General features: G+C 35.2%; 1 protein-coding gene across 1 annotated transcript; it reads right to left on the bottom strand.

Annotated features, from left to right (window-relative positions):
- Window positions 1-838: 838 nt before the first annotated feature.
- On the bottom strand, window positions 839-21,108 carry CYLC2 (cylicin 2). The gene is made up of 6 exons (XM_021691622.1): window positions 20,903-21,108; window positions 4,620-4,660; window positions 3,294-3,415; window positions 1,679-1,877; window positions 1,484-1,549; window positions 839-1,404 (listed from the first exon to the last, which is right to left on the bottom strand). Exons 1-6 carry the CDS (start codon window positions 21,106-21,108, stop codon window positions 839-841), a joined length of 1,200 nt encoding a protein of 399 aa, XP_021547297.1.
- Between the last annotated feature and the right edge of the window lie 1,883 nt (window positions 21,109-22,991).

Raw genomic sequence — 22,991 nt, 5'->3', positions numbered from 1 at the left:
TGACCCTCCTCCCTCTCATGCTCTCTGTCTCTCATTCTCTCTCTCTCAAATAAATAAATAAAATCTTTAAAAAAAAAGAATTATAGATTTCAATTCAAACTTTAAATTGACTCAATTATTGTTTAATCCAATTTGACTTAATATAAAACAAAACTAACTTACCAAGTGTGTTTATCTTGGCTCGGAAGTGGAACATTCAACATCCATCAACCTAGTTGTGGCTATTTACACTTCAGGGATGGTGGTATAGTTTCACAAGGAAATCATATTTTCTTATTTTCTTTCTTTTTCTTTCTTTCTTTCTTTCTTCTTTTTTAAGGAATGCTACCTTTAATTTGTATTTGTATTTGTATTTATTTGAAAGTACAGTTTCTGAAATTTTTTTGACTACCTCTGATTACTCCTGTGGTTCTTTATTTAAATCTGTGGATGCAGCTTCAGACTGTTTGATTATATAGATTGAACATCTGCCTCCTTGGATCTTTTTTTTTAAGCCTTTATTTATTTATTTATTATTATTTTTTGTATCCACAGATCCAGTGTCATTAATTTCTACATCCTGATTTGAATATTCTTCTTTGAATCTTTCTAAGCATCTTTCATTGAATCTTTCATATCCCCAAACTTAGCATAAATATCCTCCAAGTCCTTCAATGAATTCTCTCTTAATTTTTCATAACTTTCTTATATTTTTATGATGCTTTTCTGAATCTTTCTTTGTACTCTTCGCCCCATTTAAAAAATTATTTGATTAGTTCTTTGAATCCCCTTGTCACTCATATTCAGTTTCAGACTCCTAAAATTGTTTATCACATGCTTTCAAATTATTATTCAAGGCTTACTTGCCCTTCTTGGCATCCTTCTTGGCATCCTTCTTGCCATCCTTCTTGCCATCCTTCTTGCCATCCTTCTTGCCATCCTTCTTAGCATCATCCTTTGATTCAATATCTGTCCCACTGGCCTTCTTTTCTTCTTTCTTACCTTTTTTACTCCCCTTTCTCTTTGCATCTTTCTTGTCTTTTGATTGATCATCATTCTCTCCTGGTTTCTTTGTATCTCTTTTCCCATCCTTATCCTTCTTTGCATCTTCAGATTCTGTAGACCCTTTGCCCTTCTTTGAACCTTTCTTGTCCTTTTTGGCATCTTTCTTGGCATCTTCAGATTCTGTAGCAGATTCCTTGCCCTTCTTTGAAGCTTTCTTGTCCTTTTTGGCATCTTTCTTGGTGTCTTTCTTTTCATCTTCAGATTCTATACCTGACTCCTTGCCCTTCTTTGAAGCTTTCTTCTCTTTCTTGGTGTCTTTCTTTTCGTCTTCAGATTCTGTACCTGACTCCTTGCCTTTCTTTGAAGCTTTCTTCTCTTTCTTGGCATCTTTCTTGGCATCTTTCTTTTCATCTTCAGATTCTGTACCTGACCCTTTGCCCTTCTTTAAAGCTTTCTTCTCTTTCTTGGTATCTTTTTTTTTCATCTTCAGATTCTGTACCTGACTCCTTGCCCTTCTTTGAATCTTTTCTTTCTTTTTTGGCATCTGTTTTTGCATCTTTTTCATCTTTAGTTCCTGTTTCTATATCCTTATCTTTCTTTGGCTCTCTCTCAGTTATTTTTGGCTCCTTTAAAACTGTGGTTTCTATTTCTGATTCTGATATGTCCTTCTTGTCTGCTTGCTTGTCTTCTTTACCTTTCTTACCTGTTTCTGGAGATAAACGTTTTTCTACATCTGCTACTTTAGCATCTTCCTTTGGGCGATGGGTTGCTTTATATTGAAGCTGCCTCCTGGCAGCTAAATATTCGGATGGTCTCTCAGAAATTCTCATTAAAGAACTGTGCATCCATAACGGTTGTTTATGACCTTCTTTTATTTTGTCTGAATCATATATCTGGAATATTGGTTAGAATAATAATGAACAATTTGTATGTTACACAGCTTTTATTACCACATACCAAATACATTTTAACTTCAACCATTAAAAGATTTTAGGTTTTGATAAATAGTGGATAAATTGTAGATGTCATAACTTATTCTGCTTTTCCAATTTAATTCTTTTTTGGACAAATGGATAGTCATGTCTCATTGTGAGCCTTATTTCAATATAGAGGATCTTCATAATTCCCTCAAGATATTATGTTAAAATTGGTAGAGACCTCACTGACTAATGATGTATCAGAATCTCTCTTCATAATCAGGAGAGGGCTTCCCCCCCCCTCAATGTTCTCAAGAATTCTTAGAATATCTTGCCCACTTTCCATTCCTAGGCTAACACAGAAACTAATTGTTCTCTAATACGTAATTTCATGTTCAGGCATATCCTGGTCTCTATTATCACATTCAAAGTCTCTGGAATTTGGAATGCCAACTGTAGTTAAAAGTAGAAACCTGAAACTCTTGCTTAGCAAGATGTAAATTGAGTATTATCAGATAGGAAACTACAATAATAAAAGCTGTAACATTCGGTGCACATAAATCTGTGTAGAATAATGCATTTTGTTTTCAACTCCTAACCAAGTATTTGCAAAATCTTAATTGCAAAAGTAGCAAACTTTGGAAGTGATGTTAACAAACAATGGAAAAATAGAATAAAGAAAGAAAGGAAAGAGTGCGAGATGACAGAATAAGCTAGGATCACTACTGATTGGAAACACTCCCTAAAATAAACAAGAGTTGATGATACTTTTATCTTGTAAAACTTTTGAAAAAACATTTCATATCCCATGATGACTCTAGAAACATTGAGAAATACTTATCTTCTAATTTTTAGAATCCTGAATGCTACATTACAGAAAATGAGGAAGCACTTTATCAAGGTATAATATAATCCCATGATTCTAATGAGGGAGTTTCCCCAGCTGGAGGACATTTTCTGAATGTTCATACTAACTGTAGCATTAGGATCTCCAGATTTTTGTGCTTCTTGGACACATATTTTCTATAGTGTGGGGTTACTAAAGAAATAGTTAATATGAAATAAGGGAACAATATTTATACAGTGAAATGCAAATAAAACGATCTACTTCCTTCATGTAGTAGAATTTGAATTACCTTTAACTGTGCTGTCCAATATGCTATTTAAAAGCCACAAGTGAATTGAACTGAGTTGAATAGAGATGTAAAATTCAATTCCTCAGTTGCACTAGCCTCATTTTAAATGTTCAATAGCCACATTGGAATGCAAAGACATAAAATATTCCATCATCACAGAAATCCCACTGGTCAGCGCTGATCTGTAACACATATAACTATACATGATTTCACGAGTTTAGCACTAGTAAAATTAGATGATCTTTCCAGTACTCACAGGAATTGCATTGTCTCGCAGTTGGGATGGTTTTGATCTCCTTTTTTTTCCTGGCCTTGGTGGTTTGGGAAATCTCAGGGCAAAGTGTTGCTGATTCCATGATTTTTTGCTTAATTCACTGACTAAAATAAGAAGACATTAAACATTTTAGAGTAAGTAATATTTCATCAGAACTTAAATGGCAGTAAGATAATAGATTTCATGAATGAACAAATGATACAAATTATGGCTTAATTTATTTAGTTATGTTTGAAATTCTCTGCTATCATTATATGAAAATAAAATAAAAATTTTTTTCTATTTTGATCAGTTTTACAGAAAACTATACAGTCATTGTGAAACTAATATGGTCTGTAATATAAATGCAAAAAAGATCTTTACTACTTTCTTTTAATCTTCTATCTCTCCCAGTCTAGATTTTTGCTTTAGATTCTTTTGGTTAGAATACAATTCTTTTGAGATCAGAAAATATGATAACGACTTCTGTAGCCTCCAAAGTACTTAGCACAGACAGTACTTGTTATAAAATATTCAGTAAATATATGATTGAATCTAAATGCTAATGCTTAAGGTTCATTTAGTCAGTAATAATTTTCCAAGCTACAAGAGTAAATGTTATACACATAAGAACTGCATTGTTGTTATAAGTGGCATATTAATGAAGTAAACTACAAATAAAGAGTACCTACAGAATTGTGACTGTGAGGGAAAGGTTACCTGGAAACTATGAGAAATGTTTAAAGATGTTTGGGGTACCAGTGGGAGTGAGAGAGATTTTCATCATTTAAACATGTGCAGTATAATACTTCATGTAAGAGAAAATACACTTTCTTGTGTATCTCCTAAAACAGTCAGGATCAATGAGAAAATATACAGAAAGGCATATTTAAGTTCAGTATTTGAGGGAAAATCCTTCGATATATGAAGTCCTTCAACATCAGATTGGTGAATTTTTGGCCATTTATAAGGTGGATATAGTCTATCACAAATGTAGTAGAAGTCATTGCGGACATGCGTGAATTGTTTATCCAGTTTCTACACTACTTTTCAACTGTAAGATTATCTGATTGTATGATTTCTAACATGTATGATTTCTAACATAACCCCTTTATGTTGCTGGACATATTTGCTTAAACTTTGTTGGGTTCAAAAACAAAGTATCTTTAGAAAGTGTTTGCCAAGTCCATGAGAAAGTTAATTTTTAATGATATTCCATGAGCTACTGCTTTATCACCTTGAATAGAGGATAATAATCATTTATCCTTAAAAGTAATCATAATCCTAAAATTAATATGTTTCAAAAATAAATATTGAATTCTTTCTTACCTGGAATGTAATTATCATATGTTCCAAAGTTTATTTTTTGGCTATTAAAATAAGAGGGAAAGGTTTTAATAATTTATATAAAATCACTGTATTTAATGATCATTATTATGTGCAAGCACTTGCCATCACCAACTAGAGAAATATTTTGCATTCTCAGTTCTCTACTATTATGTAAGATTACTTCATCCTAGAAAAAATAGAGATGAGTAAATGTGCTTTTAGCACAAACTTCAGCATAACTAAACAAAGTAGATAGAAACATTTTAAAAATTACCCAATTGCCATATCTGAAATAGACTTTTTTTAAAATTGTGAATTCATGGTTGAATTATTTTTCTCTATCTCATGCTCCAAATTCTCTTGCAATTGAATTTTAGCAAAGACATCACTTTAAAAGCACTGCTTAAGCAAAATCAGATCCTCAAAATATTCTCAAACTTAAGCAAGTCCCAATCATTCAATGGCATACTTGTATGTCTGTGAATGAGTGTGTGTGTGTGTGTGTGTGTGTGTCAGTGTGCACTGTAAGTATTGATATGGATTTTAATTTTTTTAAATTTTTTGTTCTTTAAGAACATCTGAGAAAACTGTGTTGTAAAGTATTTTTCATTTAAAAGTTTCCATTTGTTTGAGTACTATGTGAACATGTTTATTCTCACAAAGAGGAATTTTATAATCCTATTTCATTTATTTGTAATGGAGACATATATTAAGATCTGATAGAGAAATATTATTTTACAACATCTTATTACATTACAGAAATAAAGCCATTGTTGATCACATGTGAGTTTTGGGCTTATACACACATACAAACACACATGCTCACATCGTATTTTACTTATTTTGACATTACATAATTATTAAGAAAGAAGTACATTGTAGAATCTAAACAAACAAACAAACAAAACCCAAGTGAATAAACAAAAAACAGAACCAGATCCATAAACAGAGAGAAGTGATGGTTACTTGGGGGATGCAAATTATGTGAAGGGGAGTGAAAGATAGAGGCTTGCAGTTATGGAATACCTAAGGCATGAGAATAAAAGGCACAGCATAGGGAGTGTAGGCATTGACACTGTAATAGTGTTGTATGGTGACAAATGGTAGCTACACTTGTGATGAGCATAGCATAATGTATAGAGAAGTCTAATCACTATGTTGTACACCTGAAATTAATGTAACATTGTATGTCAACTAGTTGAAAAAAAATTGAGGAATAAAGTACATTAAAATAAATATCTTGATTATATAGGCTCTATTTCCCAGCACAAAACTTGGCACATTTTTGTCACTCTATAAAAATTTAAATGATTTTGGGGCACCTGGGTGGCACTGTTGGTTAGGCCTCCTGACTCTTGGTTTCAGCTAAGGTAGTGATCTCAGGGTCATGGGATCCAGCCCTATATCAGGCTCCACGCTCAGTGCAGAGACTGCTTAGGACTCTATGTCCATTTCCCTCTGCCCCTGCCCTCTCTCTCTCTCTCAAACAAATAAATAAATCTTTAAAAAAATAGGAGTGTCTGGATGACTCAGTCATTTGAGCATCTGGCTCTTGATTTCGGCTGGGGTCATGATCTTGGGATCCTGACATCAAGCCCTGCATTGGGCTCCCGGCTCAACCCTCAAACCCCCGCCCCCAACTCATTTTCTCTTTCTTTCTCTCTCAAATAAATAAATCTTTTTAAAAAATTAAATGATTTTAATTGAATAAAATTTAGGATATGTTGATTAAAAAGTTGTCTAGTCCAGTGGTTTTTTAAAAAGTTTTTATCTAAGGGGCGCCTGGGTGGCTCAGTTGGTTAAGCGTCTGCCTTCGGCTCAGGTCATGGTCCTAGGGTCCTGGGATCGAGCCCTGCATCGGGTACCTGCTCAGCCTGCTTCACCCTCTCCCACTCCCCCTGCTTGTGTTCCCTCTCTCCCTCTCTCTCTCTCTGTCAAATAAATAAATAAAATCTTTAAAAAAAAGTTTTTATTTAAATTCCTGTTAGTTAACATACAGGGTAATATTAGTTTCATGTGTACAATATGATGATTCCACACCCAGTGCTCATTCCAAGCCCCATCACCTATTTTAACCCATTCCCCCACCCATCTCACCTCTGGTAACCATCAGTTTGTTCCCTGTAGTTAAGTGTCTGTTTCTTGGTTTGCCTCTCTTTTTCTCTCTCATTTTTTTTAACCTTTACTTATTTTTTTTTTCCTTAAATTCCACATATGAGTGAAATCATAATGGTATTTGTCTTTCTCTGAGTAACTCATTTCACTTAGCATAATACTTTCTAGCTCCATCCACATAGTTGTTGTTTTTTAACTGAGAACATTCATTAAGATTACTTGCCTCATCATATCTGAATCTCTAGGTTTGGATCTAGCCAATGTACATTTATACACTCCTAAAGAAATTTTGATGTTCAACCATGGTTATGAACATTTCTGTTTTAAATACTCTGAAAGAGGAAATATTTCAGGTTCATGAAACAATATTATTAAATTTGAGATTTATAAAATTGTACATAGGCATGATCCATTAATTCCTTGCATAATCTCTAGGGCATGTTCTTTAATCACCAAACAGTTGAATTAGAAATCAAAAACAAAATTATATAGAAAATACACAAATATTTTTTAAAATAGTTCTTTCTGAATAACCAGTGGTCAAACAGAAATCACAATTCACACTTATAAAAAAGAAGCAACTAAACAATAACATGGTATTAAAAATTATGGAATACTGCAAAAAGTTCAAGGAGAATTTATAACTTTAATGTCTTATATTAGAAAAAAACTTAAAAGTTTTTTCTTTTTTCTTTTACTTATTTATTTGAGAAAAAGAGAGAGGACGAGCAGGGGGTAGGGGTAGGGAGAGAGGGAGAAGCACACTCCCGGCTGAGCAGGGAGCCCGAGGTGGAGTTTGATTCTAGGACCCCCAGATCGTGACCTGAGCCAAAGGCAGATACTTAACCAACTGAGCCACTAAAACAGTGTTTTAAATCCTTGCTTTAAAATTAGGAAAATATCAAAATAAATTCAAAGTTAGAATAAATAATAAAGCTTTAAGACAGAATCAAAGTTTAAATAAATTAGAGCAAAAAATCCCAAATTTGATTTTTTGTAAAGATTATTAAAATTGATTAACTCCTAGAAGGACTGATAAATAAAGAGAAAACACAAATTACCATTATCAGGACTGATGCAAGTTTTATAATTATATAGATTTTAAAGGATAATGGGGAATATTATTAACAATTTTATGGCAATAAATTCAGCATTTACTTAAGTGAAATAGATGAGCTCCATGTAAAACTAATTTAGCAAAACAGACACATGATTAAATAATAAATATGTGACTAGACTCATAATTATTAAATAAAATGAATCCATTATCAAAAACCTTCCCAGAAAGAAAAGCATAGACCCAGATAGTTTTACTGATAAATTTTTAAAAATTAAGGAAAAATACTAACTCTACACAAATTTTTCAGAAACAAGGAAGAGGAGGATGTTTCAACTCATTTTTGAGACCAATATAAATAACCCTGACACCAAAACTTCTTAAAGACATTACCAGAAATGAGTATCATAGACCAATACCTTGCATTAACACAGACACAAAAATTCCTTAACAACTTGTTAAGTAATCTTACTGAACAATAATATAAAATGGCAAAGACATCATGGTTATTGAGATTTACTTTCTGGAGTGTAAGATTAGTTTAACATATGAAAATCAACCCATGTAATCATTCCAAATAACAAGTAAAATTCATCTGATCATTTCAAGATATGCAGAAGAATTTTTGAAAAAATAACATTCATAATTAAAAACTCAGAAAACTAGGGATAAAAGACATCTTCCTCAAATGGATAAAATGTCTTCAGGCAATACTTGCTCCATTTCAAGTGAAACTGAAGGAGATACCACATTGTTGAGAGTCTTTATCCTTTGAATTTATTACATATTTTAAAATGTACCAGAGATAATAGTTAAAGGCAAGAGTAAGGGCAGATGTATTCTGTAATAAGATTAAATTTTTTCAGACTAAGAAGAAAAAAACCCCACAAATGCAGTTATATGTTTACTCCTTTAAAGGAAAAAAATCTTTTCCTGTGGTCATATAAAAATAGATTTTTGTCCTAAAAAATAAAGTCCCCCATGTCTCCCTACGTTAGGATCTCAACTTTTTATTTAGGAAAACCTAAACCCAGCTCCCTTTCTATGTCATGAATACATGACATTCCACAATGTTAACAATGGGTACTTCTTTACTTAAAGCTCACACATATGTGGAATCTAAAACAAAATGCAGAATCAGACCTATAAATACAGGGCACAAACTGATACTGTCAGAGGGGAGGAGGATTGAGGGGATGGGCAAAATGGGTGAAGGGGAGTGGAACATATAAGCCAGTTAAGGAATAAATAAGTCATGGAATAAAAGGCAGAGCATAGGAAATATAGTTGGTGCTATAATACCATTCATTGTATGGTGACAGATGGCAGCTATACTTGTTGGGGGCAAAGCTTAATGTATAAGCTTGTCCAGTCATTATGTTGTACACCTGAAACTAGTGTAACATTGTGTGACAACTATGCTCAAATAAAATAAATTTTTAAAAGAATAGAAAGGAATCTTGAGATAAAAAAAAAAGGCTCAGAGATATTGAGATTGATATTGAAATGACTGGATGTGTGCACTGCACCTGAAGTGAAGGCAGATTCTGTGGCATCTGTTTTCCATTTCACCTTGGTTAAGATGAAGTATTAGTTATTATGTTTCCTTATATATATATCCAGAGACCTTAATTCAAAAACTAGTTATATCAAGAAAGAACAACCTTTTTGACTTGTTGCAGTTTTTTTTTTTAGATAATTAGATTAGACAATAGTCTCAAAAGAAAAAATAAAATATATGCTGACAATATTTTTGTTGTTGTTGTTGTTATTTTTAATGAGAAACTTCAAAAATTGAATCTAAATGTAGCCTGGTCTGGAAAATTTCTTGATTGTCCCGGAGAGGTAAAGGTCTGTCACCAGCAGAACCAGATTTAGGTGAAAGAGTGGAAAAATGCCATCTGTTCCCAAAAGGTTAAATGTATTGAATTGCTTATGACATGTAAATATACATAGGGAGTGAGAACTAGAGTATTCAGATCATGGCTATTTTGGGGTCCTATAAACTCTTCCCAGTAAAAATGAAAGAGAACTAAATTTATTTGTCTTTAACCCTAACCTAACCAACCTTAAGAAGTACAGGAATTTTCAACCACAGCAATAGGTTACATTGTACCAGTTTCCAGGCAATCCACTCTGCCCCTCCCCCAAAAAGGGCTGTTAAGTTACCACAGACAGCCTTGCCTATGCTTGAAATTCATACAAATTACATCATACAGTATATGCTTTTGTGTTTCTGGATTTTTTCAATATGATTTTTTTTATTCATACATGTTACATACACGAAAACTTCATTCCTTTAGATTGGAGAGCAGTATTCCTTTACATGATATACACTACACTGAGTTTTTCCATCCTCCTGTTGATGGACATTTGAGTTATTTTAGTTTGGGATTATTGTGAATAAAGCTGCTATACACATTTTGTCGAGTCTTTTTTTTCTTTTTTTCATCTTGAGTTTTTTTTTTATGTTATGTTAATCACCATACATTACATCATTAGTTTTGATGTAGTGTCCCATGATTCATTGTTTGTGTATAACACCCAGTGCTCCATGCAGAACGTGCCCTCTTTAATACCCATCACCGGGCTAACTTACCCTCCCACCCCCCTCCCCTCTAGAACCCTCAGTTTGTTTTTCAGAGTCCATCGTCTCTCATGGTTCGTCTCCCCCTCCGATTCCCCCCCTTCATTCTTCCCCTCCTGCTATCTTCTTCTTCTTTTTTTTTAACATATAATATATTATTTGCTTCAGAGGTACAGATCTGTGATTCAGCAGTCTTGCAGACTTCACAGCGTTCACCATAGCACATACCCTCCCCAATGTCTATCACCCAGCCACCCCATCCCTCCCGCCCTGTACCACTCCAGCAACCCTCAGTTTGTTTCCTGAGATTAGGAATTCCTCATATCAGTGAGGTCATATGATACATGTCTTTCTTTGTTTGACTTATTTCACTCAGCATAATACCCTCCAGTTCCATCCAAGTCGTTGCAAATGGCAAGATTTCATTCTTTTTAATGGCTGCATAATATTCCATTGTATATATATACCACCTCTTCTTTATCCATTCATCTGTCGATGGACATCTTGGCTCTTTCCACAGTTTGGCTATTGTGGACATTGCTGCTATAAATATCGGGTGCACATACCCCTTAGGATCCCTACATTTGTATCTTTGGAGTAAGTACCCAGTAGTGCAATTGCTGGATCGTATGGTACCTCTATTTTCAACTTTTTAAAGAACCTCCATACTGTTTCCAGAGTGGCTGCACCAGCTTGCATTCCCACCAACAGTGTAGGAAGGTTCCCCTTTCCCCGCATCGCGACCAACACCTGGCATTTCGTGACTTGTTAATTTTAGCCATTCTGACTGGTGTGAGGTGATATCTCACTGAGGTTTTGATTTGGATTTCCCTGATGCCAAGTGATGTTGAGCACTTTTTCATGGGTCTGTTGGCCATTTGGATGTCTTCTTTGGAAAAATGTCTGTTCATGTCGGGCGCCTGGGTGGCTCAGTTGGTTAAGTGACTGCCTTTGGCTCAGGTCATGATCCTGGAGTCCCGGGATCAAGTCCCGCATCGGGCTCCCTGCTCGGCAGGGAGTCTGCTTCTCCCTCTGACCTTCCTCCCTCTCATGCTCTCTCTCTCTCATTCTCTCTCTCAAATAAATAAATAAAATCTTAAAAAATTAAAAAATTAAAAAAACAAATGTCTGTTCATGTCTCTGCCCATTTCTTGATTGGACCATTTGTTCTTTGGGTGTTGAGTTTGATAAGTTCTTTATAGATTTTGGATAGTAGACCTTTATCTGGTATGTCATTTGCAAATACCTTCTCCCATTCTGTCGGTTGTCTTTTGGTTTTGTTGACTGTTTCTTTTGCTGTGCAATACTTCATTTTTGCCCTTGCTTCCCTTGCCTTTGGCGATGTTTCTAGGAAGAAGTTGCTGAGGCTGAGGTTGAAGAGGTTGCTGCCTGTGTTTTCCTTTAGGATGTTGATGGACTCCTGTCTCACATTCAGGTCTCCTGTCAGCCATTTGGAGTCTATTTTTGTGTGTGGTGTAAGGAAATGGTCCAGTTTCATTCTTCTGCATGTGGCTGTCCAATTTTCCCAACACCATTTGTTGAAGAGACTGTCTTTTTTCCATTGGACATTCTTTCCTGCTTTGTCGAAGATTACTTTACCATAGAGTGGAGGGTCCATTTCTGGGCGCTCTATTCTGTTCCATTGATCTATGTGTCTGTTTTTGTGCCAGTACCACACTAGGTCTTGATGATGACAGCTTTGTAATAGAGCTGGAAGTCTGGAATTGTAATGCCGCCAGCTTTGCTTTTCTTTTTCAACATTCCTCTGGCTATGCGGGGTCTTTTCTGGGTCCATACAAATTTTAGGATTATTTATTTTTTGATTTTGATTTTGAACAGTTGTGTTTTCATTTTCATTGGTTTCCATGAATTTTTTTTAATTCTTCTTTAATTTCCTGGTTGACCCATTCATTCTTTAGTAGGATGCTCTTTAGCCGCCATATTTGAGTTCTTTCCAACTTTCCTCTTGTGATTGAGTTCTAGTTTCAAAGCATTGTGTTCTGAAAATAGACAGGGAATGATCCTAATCTTTTGGTACCGGTTGAGACCTGATATGTGACCTAGGATGTGATCGATTCTGGAGACTGTTCCATGGGCACTAGAGATTTGGGATGGAATGTTCTGAATATGTCTGTGAAGTCCATTTGGTCCAGTGTGTCATTTACAGTCTTTATTTCCTTGTCGATCTTTTGCTTAGATGATCTGTCCATTTCAGTGAGGGGGCTGTTAAAGTCCCCCACTATTATTGTATTGTTGTCAATGTGTTTCTTTGCTTTTGTTATTAATTGCCTTATATAATTGGCTGCTTGCATGTTAGGGGCATAGATATTTACAATTGTTAGATCTTCTTGTTGGATAGACCCTTTAAGTAGGATATAGCATCCTTCCTCATCTCTTATTACAGTCTTTGGTTTAAAATCTAATTTGTCTGATATAAGGATTGCCACCCCAGCTCTCTTTTGGTGTCCATTAGCATGGTAAATGGTTTTCCACCCCCTCACTTTCAATCTGGGGGTGTCTTTGGGTCTAAAATGAGTCTCTTGCAGACAGCATATCGATGGGTCTTGTCTTTTAATCCAATCTGATAGCCTGTGTCTTTTGATTGGGGCATTTAGCCCATTTACATTCAGGGTAACTATTGAAAGATAGGAATTTAGTGCCATTGTATGGCCTGTAAGGTGACTGTTACTCTATATTGTCTGTGTTCCTTTCTGGCCTATGTTGCTTTTAGGCTCTCTCTTTGCTTAGGGGACCCCTTTCAAAATTTCTTGTAGGGCTGGTTTTGTGTTTGCAAATTCCTTTAGTTTTTGTTTGTCCTGGAAGTTTTTTATCTCTCCTTCAATTTTCAATGACAGCCTAGCTGGATATAGTATTCTTGGTTGCATATTTTTCTCGTTTAGTGCTCTGAATATATCCTGCCAGTCCTTTCTGGCCTGCCAGGTCTCTGTGGATAGGTCTGTTGCCAATCTAATGTTTCTACCATTGTAGGTTACATATCTCTTCTCCTGAGCTGCTTTCAGGATTTTCTCTTGTCTCTGAGACTCGTAAGTTTTACTATTAGATGTCGGGGTGTTGACCTATTTTTATTGATTTTGAGAGGGGTTCTCTGTGCCTCCTGGATTTTGATGCCTGTTTCCTTCCCCAAATTAGGGAAGTTCTCTGCTCTGATTTGCTCAATATACCTTCTGCCCCTCTGTCTCTTCTTCTTCTGGGATCCCAATTATTCTAATGTTGTTTTGTCTTATGGTATCGTTTATCTCTCGAATTCTGCCCTCACGATCCAGTAGTTGGTTTATCTCTCTTTTTCTCAGCTTCTTTATTTTCCATCCTTTGGTCTTCTATATCACTAATTCTCTTTTCTGCTTCATTTATCCTAGCAGTTAGAGCCCCCATTTTTTTTTTAAGATTTTATTTATTCATTTGAGGCACAGAGATACAGAGTGAGAGAGAGCATGAGCAGTGGGAGAGACAGAGGGAGAGGGAGAGGAAGAAACAGACTCCCTGCTGAGTCAGGAGCCCGACGTGGGGCTCGATCCCAGGACCCTGGGATCATGACCTGATCCGAAGGCAGACTGTTAACCATCTAGCCACCCAGGTGCTCCTGAGCCCCCATTTTTTATTGCACCTTATTAATAGCCTTTTTGATTTCAACTTGGTTAGATTTTAGTTCTTTTATTTCTCCAGAAAGGGTTTCTCTAATAACTACCATGTTTTTTTCAAGCCCAGCTAGTATCTTTAAAATCATCATTCTAAACTCTAGTTCTGACATCATACTAATGTCCGTATTGTGTAGGTCCCTGGCAGTTGGTACTGCCTCTTGTTCTTTTTGTTGAGGTGATTTTTTCCGTTTTGTCATTTTGTCCATAGGAGCATAGATGAATGAGAGAACAAAATGCTAACAGGGTAACAACCTCCTCAGAAAATATACTCTAAACAAATCAGAAAAGACCTGAAACTGGGGGGAAAGAAAGGGAAAGAAAGAAAAGAGAAAAAAAAAAAAAAGAGAGAGAGAGAAAAAATGATAAAAAACAAAAACAGAACAAAACAAAACAAAAAAAACAGAATGTGATCTAGTATGATGAGGCTGGTGCATAGAGCAGTGCCACACACTAGATTTTGGGTGTATTTTGCTCTGTTAGAAGAAAGTGCCTCCTAAAATTTTAAAGAAAGAAAAACTTATATATGTACAAAAATAAGGGTTAATATGATGAAGGGATGGAATATGACTGTAAAGATGAAAATTATAAAAGATTTTATAAAAGGAATTGGTAAGATAAGAAGTTGTTTGAAAAAAGAAAGAAGAGGATTTAAAAAAAAAAAGAAAAGAAAAAAAAGGGAGAGAATGTGATCAGGCAGGAGACTAGAACAAAGCCATACACTAGAGATTTAGGGTATATTTTGATCTGTTATCTCAAAATTTAAAGAGAGAACAACTTATATATATATATGCCAAAAATAAGGTTAACTACTATGAAGGGATAGAATATGACTCATAAATTGAAAAATAAAAATGTTTTTTAAAAAAGGGATTGGTAAGATGTTGGTTGAAAAGGGAAAAAGAAAAATTCAAAAAAAAAAAAAGACAATTAAAAAAAATTAACTTTGAAAGACTAAAGAATCATGGTAAAAAAGCCATGAATTCTATGTGTAGTATTCCGCTAGAGCTGGAGTTCTGCTGTTCTCCTTTATCGGTAAACTTGGTCTTGGCTGGCTGTTCTTGCTGCTCTTCTGGGGGAGGGGCCTGTTGCCGCGGTTCTGGAATGTTTTTGCCAGAGGCGGAATTGCTCCACCCTTGCCCGGTCCGGGCTAAGTAATCTGCTTGGGTTTGCTCTTGGGAGCTTTTGTTTCCTGCAAGCTTTTCATACAGCTTTGGAGGACGAGATTGCAAATGGTGGCCTCCCAATCTCTGCCCCAGAGGAGCCAAGAACTCAGGGCCCCACTCCTCAGTGCGCTCCCAGAGAAAAGCAGTCAGTCACTCCCATATCCCTGGTCTCCGGCCGCACTCCGTGCTCACCTGGCCTGTGACCGAGCATTTCTATCTTTGGCACATGACCCTGTGTGGAGTCTCCAAACCCAACACATCCCTGCGGTGCGCTCCCACACCGCTCCTCCCAGGGGAGGGAGGGGAGTCTCCCCGAATCTGCCGCCTGTTGGGTCCCTGCTGGAAGAGCAGTGGCCCAACTGTGCCGCGGATCACGGTTTATGGCAACCCCGAGTTGAGAGCCCACGCCTCGGCTCCATCTCTGCAGCTGGCTTTCCTGCTCCGATACCTGGGAGCTCTGCCGCACTCAGGCACCCCCAATCTTTCTGTTACCCTGAGGGTCCTGAGACCACACTGTCCCAGCGAGGGTTCCACCCCCCACTTAGCCACTGGAGCGACGTCCCTCAGCGGAGCCAACTTCTAAAAGTTACGATTTTGTGCTCCGTGGCTCTACCACTTGCCAGGAGATGCGAATGAAGGCTCCTTCCCCCGCCATCTATCTTCCCGAATATCGCCTCGGATTCACTTCTCCGCACGTCCTACCTTTCAGAAAGTGGTCGCTTTTCTGTTCAGAGAGTTGTTGCTATTCTTTTCTTCGATCTCCTGTTGAGTTTGTAGGTGTTCAGAATGGTTTGATCCCTATCCAGCTGAATTCCTGAGACCAGACGAAATCCAGGTCTCCTACACCTCTGCCATCTTGCTCCGCCCCCCTTATCCAGTCTTTTTGTGAACTTCTCTTGGGTAAGCTATAGTGGAAATGCTTAATCATACATATACCATTTGTATGTGTTTCTTTATTTTTAAAATATCAAGTGATAATCTAATGTGGTTGTACCATTTTACACCCACCACCAATGGTGAACATGTCAGATGCCCTACACTGTTGCTGACTGTTGGTGTCATTAATCTTTAATTGTAGCTGTTTTAGTTGCTAAAGGGGTATAAATTGAATCAGAGTATATATATTTATTATATATAAGAAAAATATCATTTATACGTATGTATGTTTATATATATGTATATAAAACTTTCCTATGGGGTGCCTGAGTGGCTCAGTTGTTTAAGAGTCTGCCTTTAGCTCAGGTCATGATCCTAGGGTCTTGGAATCTAGCCCCGCATCAGCATCATCAGGCTCTCAGCTCAGCCAGGAGCCTGCTGCTCCCTCTCCCACTCCTCCTGCTTGTGTTCTCTCTCTCTCTCTGTCAAATAAATAAATAAATTCTAAGAAAAGAAAAGAAAAAACAATTTTCTTCAAAAAATTCCCTGAAGAAAATTTTTAGTTTTCTTATATATGTCTTGCATATATTTCAGTAAACTTATTTCTAAAGTTTTTTATGTTATTCAAAATTGTGCTGTTTTTTTAAATTTATATTTTCTAATTTTTCCAGTTATAGAAATAAAATCTATATAATTAGATTCTGTATCATATAATCTTATTACATTCACTTAATAGCTCTAAATAATTTTTTGTAGATGTCACTGGATAATCCACTCAATCATATCCTCTGAATAAAGGTAATTTTACTTCTTCCTTTCCAATCTTAATGTTTTATTGCCTTATGGAACAAAATAGGGTCTGGAGTACAAGGCTGAATAGAAATAATGAACATTTTTGCCTTGTTTCTGGTTTAATGAGGAAAGATAGCCAACATTCCACAATTAAGTTTAATTTTAATATTAAAATGTCTACAGACAATCATTATATGTGAGTGTCACAAGGTATCCTGCCAGCTGATTTTGGATTTTTGGATTCTGCATCAGATATATGGCAAATAAGGCCATAAAGTACTTGGTAGAAAATTTTCCAGGGACTGACTGGGGCCTGAGTCATTCATATTTGCTGTAGAGGTCTCTTTTTTAAGGCAAAGGTCAACTGCCATATGGTTACTGTCTTGGTGAGGGATGGCTTTATGTGTAGTATGGTGAGATTTCCTGTCTTTTTCTAACATTTTCTAGAGCAGTGTTTCTCAACCTGGGTTTATTATGAATCCTTTACCCCAGTAGACATTTGCAATGCCTGAGATATTTTATCACAATTGTGTGTATGTTTTGGGGTGTTTGTGTGTGTGGAGGGGATGGTGTACACACACGCAAGTGCTGATAGTAGCATCTAGTGGGTAGAGACCAGGGATGCTGCTAACTACTTACAAGGCAGAGGACTTCCCTGACCCCTCCCCAGTCCTCAACTCCAGTAAGGAGTTACTCTTTCTAAAAAGTCAGTAGTGCTAAGGTTCATAAACCTTATTCTATATCAAGGTGAATTCCTAGGCAAGATAGTAAGAGAGGACTTTATGAACTCAAAGGACAAAAAAAAAAAAAAATTGTACAGTGGATATGAGATCCAGAAGCTAACACTGGAAGTTTAAAAAGTTCAGATTTTTAGATAACCCAGTCTTTGTGAAAATCTCTCCCACTTCCTCAGAAACCTTAGATCTATTCACTATTAGAAAAAGAAGGATTGAGTTGACTAACACGACCTGAGTTGGAGGAAAAGGCAAGAGGTCAAACACTTGAATGGAGTTGTTGAGATCTGGATGAACATGGGTATTAAAGAGGAATAAGTGGGGAGGGGGAAAACTGAACCCAAAGAGGGAAATTTTCTTTATAGCCATGACATAGAAATTTAAGTTGATAGCCATGACATAGAAATTTAAGTCTAAAATTAAAGTCCTGTCATAGAATTCAGAGGAAAAACAAAGTAGGAAATTATTCATCTCAGGTTCTCTGTTAAGTGCACTGAAGTTGCCACTTGAATCCAAATAAATATGAGAATTTGTTATTAGAATTTTTTTGTGTATGCTTGAAGCTATTTGATTATGAATTTAACCCAGTTTCCTTCTATGATAAAATGAGAGTTTTAGAATTATACCAGAAAACAACATAAAGAAATAGTCATAAAACCAAAAATAAGTTTTTAACTCTTGGTGAATTTCTCTGAAAGCCGTGCAGTGCTCATGATAATAGTAATGCCATCAATATTTTATTGTGCTTAAACATTTTAAAGTAATTAATATACAGTGTAATTCTGTCATGCTGTATGCCAGAGTACAGATTGTTTTGTAATTATCAGCAAGTCCTTCAGCCTTTAATCATTACAAATGCATTGAATCCTTTTACTGATGATTGTCCTTTAAAGTACTGATTGCATTATAATGAAGTAGGCACCAGTGCCTATAAAAGGCCATTTTGTTTATTTTCAAGATTTGTGCTTTATCTTTCCTTTAAAAGTACTGTCCAAAGAAAAACCAGTGGCACTTTCCTTTCTATTTCACAGTTCTATGCCTTCACCTTTGTTCTAAGCCTACATGGTAAAAAGGCTTACATAATTGAAGGTCTTCTTTCCCTACCTCATTTCAACACAACATAAATTAAGCATTAGGAAACTACTATCATCAAACTTCCCTTGTCTGGATAATCTGCTTTTCATTGCAAAGTAATTTTGCTTACTCAGTATTTCTGAAGAAGAAATTATTACCGAAGGTTTAGCACCCATGACCCATGCCCTCTAAAGGTCAGTAGACTTCTCAGTCACTGTGACATTTAAAAAAAAAATTCTCATAAATTTCCAAATGATCTCTAAGGAGGTGGTAGTTCCCATGAATGAGAACCATGAATTATTTTCTTCTGTATATTAGAAAATAGAGTATGAGAGTTCTAGAGGGGGAGGGGGAAGGGAGATGGGTTATCCTGGTGATGGGTATTAAAGAGGGCACGTACTGAATAGAGCACTGGGTGTTATATGCAAACAATGAATCATGGAACACTACATCAAAAACTAATGATGTAATGTATGGTGATTAACATAACATAATAAAATTTTTAAAAAAGTAAAAAAAAAAAATACCATATGATAAAGATAAATGAAGTAAGGATCACATTGAAAAAGCCTTATCCAAAGCTATGTTTTATATTTTACTGAAGTGAATAAACTAGTTAATTTTTATATCAAAACAACCTCTGATGTTGCTTGAGAATGTACGTCTGCTAAACACATATTCTCTTGTTTATAACGAATAATAATAATATAACAAACATCTCTTTACACTAAAGAGGGTAAATATAAAGCTAGCTATAGCATTTCAGTTATTTTAAAACATAAAATTTGACAAGAGGACTTACAATCTTGGTACAGACATTTCCCCCACCTATGATTTGCCAGGACTTAAGCACTGTAAGTTCAAATTAATGATGTTGAGAGGTGACATCATAAAGAAGCCAAGAGCACTGGGAGTTAAAGGGGAAGACAAGAGGAATCACTTTTATTTGTATTTAATGTTCTCTGATATTTAGTCTAAAACTTGTGTTTTCTTTCATTCATTATTATTGACAAAATACAACTGGTGGCTTAAAAATAACAGTTGGCTTTACATATTACTAAAAAACTTGTTTGATTTTTTCATGTATTTACAATTTATTGACTGATATAACAAAAAGGTGAATCTAAGCATCTATTAAAATCAATTGTAATCTGATATTCATGTGTCTGTTAATCCTTTTCATAACTTTATGCCTTTTACCTTTTCCCATCTTATGCACATGTGTTGCTCACAGATAATATAATTTTAAAGAAGGCTAGGTGCTTATTAAAATTATCAATTTACTGATGGATCTGAGTTAGATAATTTTTACTACACCCACCACTGCAACTCACTAACAGATGAATGCAAATACTATACAGAGTAATATTTGAACATATTGCCATTATTTTGCTCCTTTTGGGAATTTTAGCTGGTTTTCTTTTTTCCCTTAAGGAATAATTTCATTAAACTTTAGCTCCTGTAGGAGATCAACTACAAAAATCTCAGCGGTTTTAACTCAGTGAAAGTTTTTATCTCAGGTCTCAGACCATAGTAAGTTGTAGAGCGGTTGGGTAGGAGGTTTCCTTAAGGTGATTTAGTAATTCAGGTTTCTCTGATTTAATTGCTTCATTATCCACTGACTTAGCACTATTAATGTTGACGTTTTCCTGCAAAGTGATGTCTTAGCAAACAACATATGATTTCTAAATCTATAATATTTTGTTTAATATTTTATAATACATACCTCATTTATGAAAGTATATGTACCCAAAGCCTTTCTTCTGTCAGCATGTAGTAAGATCCAAATCAGACTGGGCAGCTGGCAATGCTTGCCTTCTGCACCATGACCTCTTGCTCTCATTGTCGTCTTAAGTGTGTGTGATCTATTAAGATCTCAGAGAGCTAATGATCTTTTTATAATAAACTTGCATTAGTTTTCTATTGCTAATAACAAATTACCACAAACTTAGTGTTATAAAAAAACACATTTATAATATCATAATTCTGTAGTTCAGAAATCTCAGGCAAGTTCATTTGGTTCCTTTGCTCATTGCCTCACAGGCTGAAATCAATTTGTTGACTGTTTTTTATCTGGAGGCTCTGAGAAAAAAATCTATTTCCAAGCAACATTCCAGTTGGCAGAATTCAGTTCCTTGTGGCTGCAGTTCTGATGTGTGTTGTCACTGTCAGCTATAGGTTGCCTTTTTCTTCTAGAAGCTGCCCACGTTCCTTCTCACATGATACCCTCCATCTTCAAACCAGCAATGTTTCAAGTCCTTCTTATAGTTCACATCTGTGTTCTTTTTCTTTTCCTCCACTACGACCAGATAAGGAAAATTTTGTCTTCTAAAAAGCTCAAGTGGATAGATTAGGCGTATGTAGATATTCTCCTTTTGAAGGTTACCTGTACCTCCTAACATAGCATAACCATGGGAATGATATTTCTTCATATTCACGAGTCCCACCTATGCTCAAAAGGAAAGGCTATTGGGGGTCATTCTTCAAATTTTGCCTACCATAAAGCCAAAATTATACGAAAGCCTTACTTTATTTGAGGTTTATGAGAAATATATTGGCCTCATATGTATTATTTCTGTGTCCTAAGATTTTGTCAGTGTCTATTCAGCACTGTGATTACATACAAGCATTTTGTTGTTTTTTAAAAGTCCATTCAGCTTAGTAAGCATGTCCTCAAATAATATTATACTTAGAAACTATATATATGTGAAATAAAAATATGAAAGTATAAATATATATATTTTAAATGATTTACAGGTCATGAAATAATTTGTGTATATTAACTCATTTATTTCTTAAAATAACACAGTATAAAATAGGAATTGGCCCTTGATATTCATAGCTATTTCCTAAAATTTTATAATATATTGCCAATTTAAAAGTATGGCATATAATTTTCCCCATAAAATTAATATATTTATATAACTAAAACAGATTTTTCAAGCTTATGATGGTTTAAAGATTCACATATTTATGTATATATATATATAAAACATTGTTTATATATACTAAAATTGATGAACATTTATTTTACTTCTAATTTTTAAACTATTTTTAATTATTTTGTTATGAACAATGGCAGACATGATCATATATTTATGTTGGTGTATAAAATTTATGAAAGTATTTTGTGATAGGGTATAGTGATGCTCAATTTTAGATAATGCCAAACAATTTTCCAAAGTGCTTGTATCACTGGCAGTGTATGAGAGCTCCTATTCATCCACATCCTCACTACAGTGGTTTTTATGAATTATTTTAATGTTAGTTAGTTTGAAGGTATGTGATGGTATATCACTGTTGCTTTAAAGTGCATTTTCCTGATTATTAATGATTAGGAACACTGTTGAAAGGGCAGATCTAGGGGAAACAACAACATGTAACATACCAAAGAAGAAAAATAAGAATTGTAACAAAATTTTCATTAAAAAATGACATAAGCCATAGATGTATTAAAAGCAAAGGAAGAGAAAATGTGTAACAAATGGAAATACTAATTAGAAACTGGAATGACTGTATTAACATTGTACAAAGTAGGTATCAAACTAAGAAATATAACCAAGGATTAATATAACCCATATAACCAAGGATAACCAAACTAAGAAATATAACCAACTAAGGAATATAACCAAGAACATTACATAAAGATAAAATTATGAGTTAATTTGTCAGGGGACATAATATTTCTAAATAGTTTCTACTTAAAACCAGAGTTTACAGTACATGAAGCAAAGCAATTGGGAGGAGAAATTGATCTAGAATTATAGTTGGACACTTTTCCTTTTTAAAAAAATATCCAGTATAATTAACATGGAGTAATACATTAGTTTCAAGTGTACAATGTGGTGATTCAATAATTCTATACATTATTCAGTGCTCCTGATAGGCATACTTTTTTTTTTGTTTTAAAGATTTTATTTATTTATTTGAGAGAGAAAGAGAAAACAGGAGCAGGGGGGAGGGGCAGAGGTACAAGCAGACTCCCCAGTGAGCACAGAGCCTGATGCAGGACTCTATCCTAGGACCCTGAGATCATGACCTGAGCCAAAGTCAGATACTTACCCTGTCTTTTGATTGGAGAGTTTAGTCCATTTACATTCAAAGTAATTACTGGTAGGAATGTACTTATTACTATTTTGTTACCTGTTTTATGATTGTTTTTGTAGTTCTCTGTTCCATTCTTCTCTTGCTCTTTTCTCTTAAAGTTACTGGCTTCCGTTGTAATATGCTTGGGTTCCTTTCTCTTTACTTTTTGCCTATTCCTTACTTGTTTTTGATTTGTGGTTATATATATCTTTTGCATTTAGCATTGTAT

The sequence above is a fragment of the Neomonachus schauinslandi genome, chromosome 13 (genome assembly GCF_002201575.2).
Source record: "Neomonachus schauinslandi chromosome 13, ASM220157v2, whole genome shotgun sequence".
Taxonomy (NCBI): domain Eukaryota; kingdom Metazoa; phylum Chordata; class Mammalia; order Carnivora; family Phocidae; genus Neomonachus; species Neomonachus schauinslandi.
Note: the sequence above shows the minus strand (reverse complement) of the source record. Positions and strands in the feature narration are given on the sequence as shown.